Source organism: Numenius arquata, chromosome 6 (assembly GCF_964106895.1).
Source record: "Numenius arquata chromosome 6, bNumArq3.hap1.1, whole genome shotgun sequence".
Classification (NCBI taxonomy): domain Eukaryota; kingdom Metazoa; phylum Chordata; class Aves; order Charadriiformes; family Scolopacidae; genus Numenius; species Numenius arquata.
In genome coordinates this window covers 22,984,973-22,997,692 of record NC_133581.1, presented here as the reverse complement: position 1 = coordinate 22,997,692, position 12,720 = coordinate 22,984,973, and the positions used below count along the sequence as shown (strand labels likewise).

General features: G+C 35.3%; 1 protein-coding gene across 4 annotated transcripts in view; it reads right to left on the bottom strand.

The window, feature by feature from the left end:
- USP47 (ubiquitin specific peptidase 47) overlaps window positions 1–12,720 on the bottom strand; it is a 57,630-nt gene that overhangs the window by 9,014 nt on the left and 35,896 nt on the right. For 3 of the 4 annotated variants that reach the window (XM_074149323.1, XM_074149321.1, XM_074149325.1), the window contains 9 exons: window positions 12,651–12,706; window positions 9,038–9,150; window positions 8,037–8,141; window positions 6,854–7,061; window positions 6,305–6,420; window positions 5,124–5,243; window positions 3,044–3,821; window positions 999–1,174; window positions 737–817 (listed from right to left, as the gene is read on the bottom strand). In XM_074149323.1, coding sequence (XP_074005424.1) covers window positions 737–817; window positions 999–1,174; window positions 3,044–3,821; window positions 5,124–5,243; window positions 6,305–6,420; window positions 6,854–7,061; window positions 8,037–8,141; window positions 9,038–9,150; window positions 12,651–12,706 — 1,753 coding nt within the window. The remainder of the gene's footprint in view (window positions 1–736; window positions 818–998; window positions 1,175–3,043; window positions 3,822–5,123; window positions 5,244–6,304; window positions 6,421–6,853; window positions 7,062–8,036; window positions 8,142–9,037; window positions 9,151–12,650; window positions 12,707–12,720) is intronic. The other variant, XM_074149322.1, reaches the window with a different exon arrangement.

The following is a 12,720-nucleotide window of genomic DNA, read 5'->3' as shown; positions in this document are numbered from 1 at the left end:
ACGTTCTTGGCTTTCATTGATAAGACAGACCAGAACTCCATGACTGGAAGTTACTTTTAAATTTCTTTTATTCCTTGCTTTATCAATTCTGCTTCAATCTCTTATGCTCATCCATTATTAATATATATTCTGCAGTTTGGGCCAAAAAATAAAATCTGAAATTAAGGTGCATCCAAAGCTAACTTTTAAAGACTGCAATCTATATAGTGAAATTACTTCTATACTTTTCACGTCCAAAAGATGTCACAAGCAAGTGAGCTGTAATGCAAGAGAGGCATTTTTGTTTCAGGCTTGTCTTATGCAGAGAGAACTATTACCCAGGTACACGTTCTGATAGGCACTGTCTGCAGTGCATGAATGCAACAAATTATATTAGTACAATATTACTGAAAACCACAACCATGAGCAAAAACAATTTCTTATTTGGAAAGAATTCTACATTAATTCCTTTCGTACATTTAAGGAAAACAAAGAAACAACTCTTTTCATTTGTCCTCCACTGACACTGCAGAAATAGACACACTTAAAGAGAGATACTGTAGATCACATTCTGATTGTGTATTTGGAACAATATAAACAGAAATAATCTCAAGTTCATTTCCTAAATCCAGGAAAACTTCCAGGAAAATGCAGAGAAAAGAGGGACTTTCTTTTTTCCCAGATTGCAGAGAAAAACCTTGGGCAAGGCACATATTAATATCTTCATGAATGACTCTTGAAATATTCAAGACCTTACCTCTGGCTCATTTACCAAAAGTTGATAGACTTTGACTCTGTATTCACCCTTCTTAAGGGCTCTTCCAAGTCTAATAGTTATCTAGAAGGTAAAAGGAGTATCTGTTAGAACTGGTATCAAAATTGTATTTTGTAACACACTGCAAAGACCCAACAGAACTATTTCACCTGGCAAGTAAACGAAAAGCTGTAAATAATGTTCTTAAGTTTGTCTATATTGTACCAGCGTATTTTTTAATGACTAAAAATAACTTCTGAATAACCTTATTGTCATCAGAAAATGATGAAAGTGTCTCATTCAGCCGAACACTCTCAAACTCTTGATTGCTGGCGTAGACTCTAAAGACTTTGAAGTGAGAAGATGGAACTCCAACAAAAGGCTCCAAATGTTGCTTGAAGGCAGACAGTGTAATTCTTTTATCAACATGCACCATCAGCCCTAAGCAAAAATAAAGATAAAACTGGCATGAAACATCGCACTAACAAAAAAAAAAAAAAGGACTCTAGCGTATCATTTCCATATATTCACAGTTATCACTTGCAGCAAACCAGTACTGAAAAGTCAAAATTATAGTTAATGGCCACGTTTACATTTTATCCGAAGGCGTTACTGAAACTTTTAAGAGCTTTGCTGTTTTAAGTGTTTATAGGTAGCTACTCCTGGAAGACATGACAGTTCCAAACTGCCCTATTTTGCAACGAGTGAAGCAGTGCAGCAAAGCAGCACCTACTCCATTCAGTAAAGCAAGAAATAGAGAGAGTCAGATGAAGCGTTTGCAGATGACCCCCTGACAGGTTTCCCCTGTCTCAAGGAAGAGACAGAAATCTTCCGAGTCGGGGCTGGCCGGGCATATGCCACCAAACCTTTTTTTCCCTCCTGGTTTCTAAGATTAAAAAGTTTAGTTAATTCCTGTGTTCTGGAAGGCCACAGGACATCACAAGGCAAGCTCAAGTGTAGATTAAGGGAATTTTTAATGGAATAGTTTTGTAATTAAGGAAAAGCCACTGTACTAACATGAAATTCTGAAAAGTAAAGTGCACAGTTTATCTTTAGAAATTGTGTTTCTAAATCTATTCAATTTGGACTACTCTCAAACTACAGTAGGATTATATTGTGCCATGACTCATTAGAAAGAAAAAAAACTGCTATTCAGAATATTTAACTGAACAAATAAATTTTAATTATAAATCCGTTCATGTTGCCATACTAAAAATACATAAAAGCTTTCCCTTCAGGATAATCATTTATACAGTGTGCTATGAAAGCATAAAAACTACTGTAAACAAATAATTCCCAGATCCAACTAGTCCTACCTAAAAAAAGGGAAAAATTAATGCAGTTCAAGATCAGCTCCAAAGAAAGATCCTTCCAGGCTAAAGGAGTAATTTCATTAAAATTGCAGTAGCTGCAATTAAATTTCTCTGTGGTTTTAAAAATGAAAATATTTGTTCACAAAAAAAACCACCACCACACCAGGAAAAGATTTTACTCTATTATTCCTGCATCAGGATTTCTGGATTGACAGGAAATCCTTTGCCTTTCAAAATATTTATCTTATATCCTACTATTCTTAATTATTCTTCTGTTAGTTATAAAACGTATGCAGACACTGAGTATTGTTTAAATGATTTATCTTTATGACAATTAAAATACTACTTGGGCTCTTAAACTGAACTTGTCTGGCTGACACGAAAACATCTGAACACTTCATTGTACCTACCCCTGCCCATGGCAGGGGGGTTGGAACTACATGATCTTTAAGGTCCTTTCCAACTCGTAACCGTTCTATGATTCTACTGTATTTCAGTCAATGAAAAGCAACAGTTTAGTGAAGTAAGTGATCAATATCAAGTATATGTGAAATTTACAGTCAAATGACTAGGAGTTTTCAGGTTTGTTAATCTAAACATTAACAGAATTATTGCTCTGTGAACCACTGTAAAAAACTGCACTCTGAAACAGGCGAGTCAGCAGCAGATGCAACTATCGGCCTTTCACTAGAAGACAGCTCAGCTTGCTCTCCAGAAAATACTTTCCGATGTAGGGAAATCGATGAGTCAGAGGTAGCTTTTCATTAAACAAAAATGCAAAACTCTCTTCAAATACGTAATCACTTATTACAAGATCAAAATTAGGCTAGATTTTTGCTGAACATGATACCATGTCCCATCTTTGCACTTCCATTAGCTTTAATTTTTAATTTGACAAGTTTTTCAATACTGTCATTGGACTTTTTAAACACAGAATATGCATTAAATGGCAATAAAAGCTGGATTATTTTAAGGCACTTAAAAAAAGAATACATACATTTTTGCCCTTCTCCTGAACCTTCATCTGCAGCATAGGGTTCTGACTTAAAGTACATATATTGTGCTTCTCCTCTGCTCTTGCCACTTTCGTCGTATTCACTATCTGTTCCAGAATCTTCTTCTGCTGTGTCCCAGGTTTCTTTTTTCCCCTGATTCGCTTTTGATCGCCTACTACTTGTGATACTATGAGAATCAAGTCCATTAGCCAAGGGAAGCGGGGCATTGTCCACGTTGCATAAAGTATCACTGCTATGACTGGAGCTGAGGATATCACTGTCCACCGAACTTGTACTCCTGTCATTATTTACATCCGAATCTGACCGTTCCTCAGACTGGAGATTTTCTGGATCGGAAATCTGAATTTGGTTTTCAAGTTCTCTGTTTTCTGCTGATGCTGAAGAGTCTATTTCATTTAAAGGCGATTCAATGTTTTCAAAATCACTGGCTTCTGTGCTTTTGCTGCTGTCTCCGTTATCCCCCTCCTGCTGCTGCTGCAAGGACAAACTTTTAAGCTTCTCGGTGCTTTCTTCAAGAATTGCCTCTACAGATTTCATATTACCTACAGGTCCTTTTACTCTTTCACAGGCATCATCCAAGTTGCCTGAATCTCCACTAGACTTCTGATAAACTGCTCGCCTAAATTGAGATCCAGGTGATTGCTCTGGTAATGAAACATATAGTCTGATTGTATTGGCGTGACGATCCAGAAGTTTCCATAAATGAGAATCTGTATATGCCACATGACGATCTAAAGACTCTGAGCTTTCAATAAATACCTGAACATAAAATAACAGTGTTTTGTCATGTCGCGTTATTTTAAATAAAGTAAAAGCAACAACAGCAAGCACACAGAATTGAACACACACATGAGAAATTATGTCACTAAGAAACACTTAATATAAACCTTCCCTAAAAAATTAAAATACATGTTTACAAAAAGATAGACTAAGGAGTCTGTAGTTTAATAATGATTTAACGTTTCCTTATTTTCACAATCATGTTAAGATTGAAGTGAACTGCAACCAGACTGACCAGCTGCAGTAAAAGCTTTTATGTTCAGAAGCGTATTTATACATCACTTCAAGTGCACCCTTCACCTGTACACTAACACTGGTTATGGTAGTAACAAGCCCCACAACTAGCTGGCAGTCTTTATTTTCTAGTATAGCATCATAAATAAAAAGTCTTTAAATGTATACATGGGCAAGCAATAGCGCAAATTAGAACACAAGGGAAAAAACTTCTCTTTTCCCTTTGACAAAGGCCACTGTGTTGTAGTGACCATGTGAATGCAAAAGGGTTTGAAGTAACTGAATAGCAAGTCAATGCCATTGTTTTGCTCAGCTATAAGCCATCAAAGCCTTATCTTTCTACATTGAGATAGTGTGTTCTTGAGTTTAAATTTCAGAGACAGAGGATGTGCAAAATGTGCTAAAAGATGCGCTATTACTACTATACTAAAAAGGGCAATGTTACAGATGTTATCTAAGTTACTTAAGTATTAAGTTACTCTTCTTCTGAATGAATTAAATAACAGTTATTAGAAACTCTTATTAGAAATCTTTTTGGAAAAACAATATGATTTTGGCTAGAGGGAATCTGCATAGTAAAAATTATTGCATTGAGCAAAACCGCACCAAAAATTTGCTCTTAGTTTTGACATTTGTTTCTTAAGAATTTTAATACTGAGAGCAGGCACAGCTGTTCAGAAGGTTTAGAAAACAAATTAGGCGGGTTTCATAGTAATATGCCAACCTTTGTTGCCTAAGAAGGGTTGACTTCCAAAAATCTTCATCCTAAGGTTGTTAACCTCACCATCATTGCAATCACTGAGTATCAACCAGATGTCTGATTCTGAATCTGCTCTACCTTGTTACGTACACTTGGTTTCATATATAGCCTATAGCACTCTATCAGCACCACAACATGTGCTAGTTAAAAAAAACTCCACACAGTACACAGTGAAATATGTGACAGTTATCCATTATAAATTCTATACAGATATCCAAACCTTTTACAACACAACAGTGGAGTCTACAAATACACAAAATGAACACATTAAAAACCAGAGCGTGTACCTTGTTGCTTCTAAAAAAGCCCTCAGCTTTCAGTGTTTTGCTGGAAACGTTCAGAAGACGCAAGTCATTGTAGCAACGTTCTAATACTACCCGCATTGTTTCAGCAGGCAGGTGTGTAGCCTAAAATAAGACATTAACAATAAGGTAACACGTTATACACAACTTCAAATAGTGGAACAAGTATTTCATTTATAAGATTATTCATAGGGAAAGGAGGCTTATTATTGGCTTATAAATTGCAAGAGACAACGTGGACAAAATCTCCCAAACCTGTCCAGTCCCAGTTCCTTTCCTCCATCCTTTGATATGTAGCAAATGTTAGTTTTTCAAAAAGGTCAGTAGACTAAAATAGCCTGGCTTTGCAGAGAACTGGCAAATTGTTAGTGACCAGTAAATAATGTCTGATTCCTTATATTAGAGTATGGACCAACTGAAAACAAATGAATAAATAAATAAATATTCTCGAGCATCAGGTTTTGCACAGTTCACTTAATTCTTAGTAAGACTGAACTTAAATTACTGAAATCATGTTTCATAACAAATATTGTGAAGTTACACCAACCACTGAACTTATTTTACACAGAACTGAGTAAAATGCCTGTCTTCCAATTCAATGGAAGCAGCAACATTCCATGGTTTAAGCCCATGTAAAAGTTAATCTGCATCTTAATAACAAATGACTGCTGGAACAAAAAGGAGGATTTGTAGGGAGAATGGGGACAGCTTTGGATGTTAAATTTCAATTACTGAAGCCAACGGTGGAAGTAACATTTTGGTTTAGTTATATGGTAACAAACAGCTCGCTAGTTCTGCAACTGACTGGATACCGAGTGAGGTGGTTGAAGTTACTAACCCAAAAAGAACATGAACCCGACTCTTCAGCTTCCCCAAAAAACTTACTATCTGGTAAGCTAGTAAGCAATATGGCCAGACAGTGCCTAAGCTTGTGCAAAAGCCAGGGTAGAACTCTGGATGGAAGCAAGCAGCACATTGCTGCTTTTAGCAGCAGTGAGCAGACAGACAAGCTTAACTCTAACATCTAACCTAGCCCTGCTGGACATGACGCACAGCATGAACTGCAAAAGTTGCAGACTCTCATTTTAGATATTTAAATTGTGACACATTTTCACAGTCAGAATGAACAAAAACTTTAAGACAAGTCCTTAATGACTGTAAATTACCTTTGAAATTAACTGTTTAAATTCTGAAACTGTTTGATTCAAATAAGCTCGTATGCTTATTGGAGGAGCAACAGATTCAGTCTTCAGGTCAACTACGTGAACCTTTACCATGACCTCTGTATGGAAGAGGAAAAAGAAAACAAAACCATATATATACACAAAAGAGAATTCAACAGGCAAAGAAAACACACATATGCTCGTCAGATGTACTGATTAAGGGGTTGCATTAAATACATACAGACAGTAATGAATTTGAAAAGCAGTCCAATTTCAGAATTTCATTGTCAAATCAATTTTAATGCCATAGACAAAAATGGTCCACAGTTTGACATATTTTAATATACCTTAGAACTGCTTCAATTAGAAGCAAGCTGGGAACACAGCACAGTATGTAGTTCTGAATACCGACTTTGTAAAATTTATCACAACAAAGATTTTCTTCTTTCACACATCATAATGAAGTTCAATGTTTTACAAGTTTTATTTTCATGTCATCATGCAATATACGACTTTAGTCTATCCTTGTCTATAGGTAATTACATGTCTTACCACCAGGTTTATAGCACTGGAAAATTTGGTCAGGTCTTCTTGTTTCCAACAGTAAGTCAAACATGTACGTTGATTTGACACCTCCGAGTAATAAACCCATTGGTGTATCCTCTTCTCCTTCATAAGACCGTTCCAAGTAGTCATGGAACTCATCGTATTTGACAAGACGACAGCAGTCCAAAGGAACGGCCTCTTCTAAATCCATTAGCTAAATCACGCACACAGGAAAAAAAAACCAAAACAACACAACAAAACTTTTAATAATGGTTCGTTTGTGAGTTTAGTTTTTCCCTTTTAAGTTAGAAATATCTCAGTACATATACATGCAGGAATCTTCTGAACTCACAAATTTCCATTTGGTTTTAGCAAAAACACATACATCATATATATATTACATACACATGCGTGTAATATGTATACGTTTTCAAAATCAAAAAGAAAAGGGAAGTTTGAAAAGTACACGAAGACAGGTCCTGGAAGTATATTCAGAGGAATACATTGCCTATCAATTATACCAAATGCCATCTTAAGAGGCCTGAGGAAGTCATATCCACTAATTATCTTCTGTGCATCTCAAGGAGATGTTAACACATTCCAAATCTCTAACTGCCTTGCTGGTACTCTCCCAGCCAAAGACGCATATGGCAAGAACCAAAGAATACAAGTAGGTAAGCAGGAATAGATGTCTTCAACTTCTATTTGTTTGTGAAAGGCAAAGATCAACAGACCTTTTGGTGCCCACTGATGTTATTTTATTAGTTATGCAGGAAGTTGCTTGACAGAATTATCTTATTACATATCTAATACCACAGTTTTTACTGCAACACAAATATAAGCAATTCAGAATTCTTTCAACTTAGTGAAGACAGCAGCTCTCACTGTCTGATTTTAAAATAAGGGTATGTAAAAATCATAATGCCTTTTAAGAGGACAGGCTATATCATTCCAATAAGAAATCATCTGATGGCTACAAATAGAAAACTCAATCAATAATCCCCAGCCAGAACACCTTTTAAAGAAAACCCCACAAACCAGCCCCTCAAAAGCAACCCACAACAAAAAACCCCACAGCCAACTCCCCCCAAACACTCCCAAAGCATTAGACATTTAAAAACTCAAGATAGACAACAGCAGGAAAAGAACTACATCTAACAGTTAAACTTTTCTGTTATGCATAGCGTACCTTGTAAGCTATTTCCACAGCTTCTTTCAGTGTCCTGTCCTTATGAACCTCTAATTTGTTCTCCATCATTATTTGTTTTGTAGGATGCATGCAGAACAATTTAATCTATGAAACAGAAAAGGAAGAAAACTGACCATGAAGGTATTTGCAAATGCCTTTCATATTAGAGTACATTTAAATTTACAATCCTATATTCAAACAGTCTAATATAAAATACAATCTTTAGCTCTACTTCAGCTACAAGATAGTTTCCTTTCAGCTAGTTAACACGGCGACACATAGAAAAAGCCAAAGGTACAGTAGATAGCACTAGCGTGTATATATTTTTGCAAGCTAGGGTACAACTTCTATAACCAGAACATCTTTAAACTGTAGGCAGCATGCAAATCCCCCAAAACAAAATGCACACAGGAAAAATGAATGTGAAATTCCTTTTTCACATGAAGTTACATATCTAGCAAACACAGAGAATCTTCTAATAAAACAATCATTTGACTCATAGGCAGCCCAGCTGTCATGCTTGTAATTCAAAGATTTCATATTTAGTTTGTTACTGTTGACTCTATGGTTGGAAAAAGATTCCACTCTTTCTGCCAAATAATTATTTTAAATTAGTTTAAGAAACATCACTTCACAAAGCAAAGGGTCACAATAGAAAAAGATTTAACAGTTTGAAACACCTGACATACAGCATTACACACTCTTGGAATTCATTTTGCTGAAATCAAGCGATGTCACATTAACTATAGCTTTGTTTTGGTTTTAATACCAATTAAAATTCACATGAAAGACATGAACTCAACAAAAATCTCTGGTGAATACCTCTAACAGATGCCTCCACTGTTCACAGGCTTCCAATAGGTGTACAATTGATTTTAGAGTTATTAATACAAATACACTTATCACAAGAGTCCTTGTATTATAGTAGAGACATTACTATTTACTGTAGAAACATTTCTTACTAGAAATGTATTGTTGCTTTATTCAGTAGAAATTCTAACCTTGCAAGTGTTACGTTCAATTTCACGTTGCCTCTTCTCTTGTTCTTCCAACTCTCTTTCTTTCTGTACCAATTGTTTAATATGCTCTGGATACTCATGTGCCTCAAGAAACTCTGCGAGTAAAAACAAAGTAATAGTTTTAAAAATTAGGTTTTTCCATAGAGGGCAACATCTCAGGAATTATAGAATCATAGAATTGCCTAGGTTGGAAGGGATCTTTCTGACCATCTAGTCCAACCATCAACCTAACACTGACAAAAAACATCACCAAACATATCGCTAAGCTCCACATCTATCCATCTTTTAAATACCTCCAGGGATGGTGACTCAACCACTTCCCTGGGCAGCCTGTTCCAATGCTTGATAACCCTTTCAGTGTAAAATTTTTTCCTAATATCCCACCTAAACCTCTCCTGGCACAACTTCAGGCAGTTTCCCCTTGTCCTCCAGTACATTTAACAGCTATCTTTCTTGCCTTCTTCCCTCTCTCTTCTCCACTCAAACTTCCCACTATACCATGTCCTGTTCTCTTTTTCATGATTTAAATGCAACTGAACTCAGTCTTTTATTCCCCCTAATTATACATCAGCAACACATGAAAATGCTATTAGCACAAGATTAATATTCCAGTATCAGTAAGGGAAGCTTTGCTGTTGTAAAGAAATACACCAAGACTGATGACTGCACTTGAGCCTGTTTTTACAAGAAAGGTAAAGTCTGTTCTAGAAAGTGAATTACCTGATAATAAAAGTCACAAGGTATCATCTATATCATGATAAAATAAACATTGCACCTAATACAGATTAGTGTACTTCATGAGATTTTGTTTCATAAAGAGAAACAAAACCAGAACATTTAATACTTTATCAAGTTAAAAAAAAAGTTATCAAATTTTGCAAATACAGTTGTCTTCCAATCCTGGTGCCACTCCTAGCACAAAGAAGCGTACAAATAATTTTTCAGGACTTAAAAATGGGATTGCCATATTCAAGAAATCTGAAATAGCAGATTCAGTTTCTTTCTTTCTTTGTTGCGGAATTAACAAGTCACAGCATTTATAGGAAAATCTATTTCCAAAGACAGCTCTTGGCCCATAGACTTTGTTTATGGCTGCTGTTTATTCTCAAATGTTATATGATTTGCAATCACTTTTTCAGAATGAATAATGTTGTTTCAATGATTCAAATATTGAAACAATATTAATTTTTGTGGCTCTGAAGAATTTCTACTTTATAAATTTGTTGATTAAAGGTTTTAACAGCATCCTTCTCGTGTTGAATCCACTTCAAAACTATATAAAGCATATACTTCAGACACTGTTACTTTAAAACCAAATAATGTATTTTTATAACTGCACTGTCCCCTACATCAGGAATTCTCAGAAACAAAAAGCAGCCAAAACTGATTTTGTGAGATACTTTGTTTTCCCCCCCTCCCTATTTCCTCAAGGAAAATGCCATTGCTCAACTTTATGGAGAAAACAGTAGAAAAGTAAAATAAATAAAAATAAAAAAAAAGTAGAAAAGTAGATAGTAACAACACATTTGAAATTAGTCAGTGTATGATGAACTAGATTGCTGCTAAAAGTAAATGTGGTTTGTGTTTATTAGGATGTTGAAATGAGATGACAAATTTGCTCCAAGCATCATAAACACTTTTTAGATACATTGATATAGTAGTAATTGCGAGTCTACTTTTATTATTTAGATTTTTTTAAAAAATAAAATTTAGTATAAGCTTAGGGGTTTTTTTAGTTTGTACTCCCCAAAAAAACATTAGAGCTTGTTTTACTCATCCTTGCATGGCTAATTTCTTTCCTTATTCTTGCTAACAGTCATCCTCAGTTTCTTATGGTGAAATTCAAAATCTTACCACAAAAGGAGTTAAAAGGAAGCAGACAACTGCTCATTTCCCTCCTAAAATATTTACAGCACAGAATAACATAAACAAAGTGTTATTTTCAAAGACCTTTTATTCCCTCCTCCACTGGACACGTTGCAAGCTGGTGTGCTACAAACTCTCTCAAGTATACAAGTTTGTCTTCTACGCTTGCATGCTCTTCAAACAGAATGAGTACACCCCAAAAGGAACTACACAATGTGAAGTACCAAGGGTTCCAGTTGTGAGATTCTACTCTAAGTAATTTCTTTTTTACCAATTAAGAATAAAATAAATCCATCTATCGAAATATTCTCCCTACAAAGGATGATTTTAAGATTCTTGTGCTTGAATGTATTCTTTGAGAAACCAACTTGAGCATTTAATGAAAAGGAAAAAAAGAAAAAAAGGAGGAATGCAGAGGTAGTAGAGGTTTTTTTCCCTGCCTTTGAAAGTTTATGTGGCTTTCCATCTGCTCAAGCTATTATGAAAAATTATTCACCGACTGGATTTTTTATGCAATTCAGGGCATTAAAGTTCTGGCAACTGAACTACATACATCCCAAAAACTTAGAACAATCTATACTATTTATCAGGCTATAAACTATAAACAGGCTACAAACTGACAAAATTCCCTTTATAAAGGCAGACTACTGAGTTTTCCCTTTAAGAAAAAATAAACAGAGCTTTGATACTGCAAGCAAATTAATTTTTGGCTCAATTCAACCAGTTGGAACATTAACAAATTACTTGATTCTTGGAGGCACACTGCTGCTGAGAGCAAGTGTCAGTAGCCACTGCTCATCTGGTTTCCTTTCTACAGCTGTGTTTCTAACAAGGGACTAACAAGAAGGGGAAAATAGCAAACTAACATGGTTCCCCCTATTTTTATATTAGTTAAAAAAAGTTCTATCAAACTTCCATTTACTACTGCATCACTTAGGTGTGCTCAGATTTTACATGAGAAATGTTAGTATTTTCAAGCAAATACTACAGTACTATTAAAAAAGTCTACAGCAAGAGAAATCCCGCATGTTTACACAGTTATTAGTAATTCGAACAGTCTATGCCCCTATGAAATTAGTCAATACTTGAACGAAGTCTTCAACTAGACATTCTTGTTTTGAATCCAAATAGAATCTTCATTTTCCACCATGACATATTGCAAAGATTAATCAACCTGTCAGGTATTACATGGGGCCAGGCACCCTCTAAGACTTTGTGAACTACATCAGAGATGAGGGCAATAAAAAGTGGTGAAATTCAAGATTTGTTTCCGACTATAGAACTTACAGTGTATTGTCTCACCTCCTAACTGAAACACAAAAAATAAGGGCTGGTTATAAAGTGTAAAATTTTGTCATTATGAAGTTCTTACATACTCATTTTTAAGTGAAGGAAGTAATTTCTATTTTCTACTACACCAACCGTGACACTAGTATAGCATTACACTATAGTTTATTCAGTGTTACCCAGTATATCTCTTCTTCATTTCCATGACATTCAAAACACTAAAAAATTAGAAAATTTATTTTGTGATGACCTCCTAATGATCCATAAAGGTTTACTATCAGAGTAATGAAAAACTATAAAAGAAGGCTTCCTACATGAAAGTTACATTAGCTTACCCTAAAAATACCATTACCACTATCCTTACACAAGTTAAGAGTCATCACATGTAAAATATCTCCTTATTCCACAAACAGAATTTTACAAGTTAACAAAACATACTTACTTGCATTTCTCACTGGATCCTTCAGTCTATATATCAGCATGTATGCATTTGTGGAGCTGGTGGAGATAAG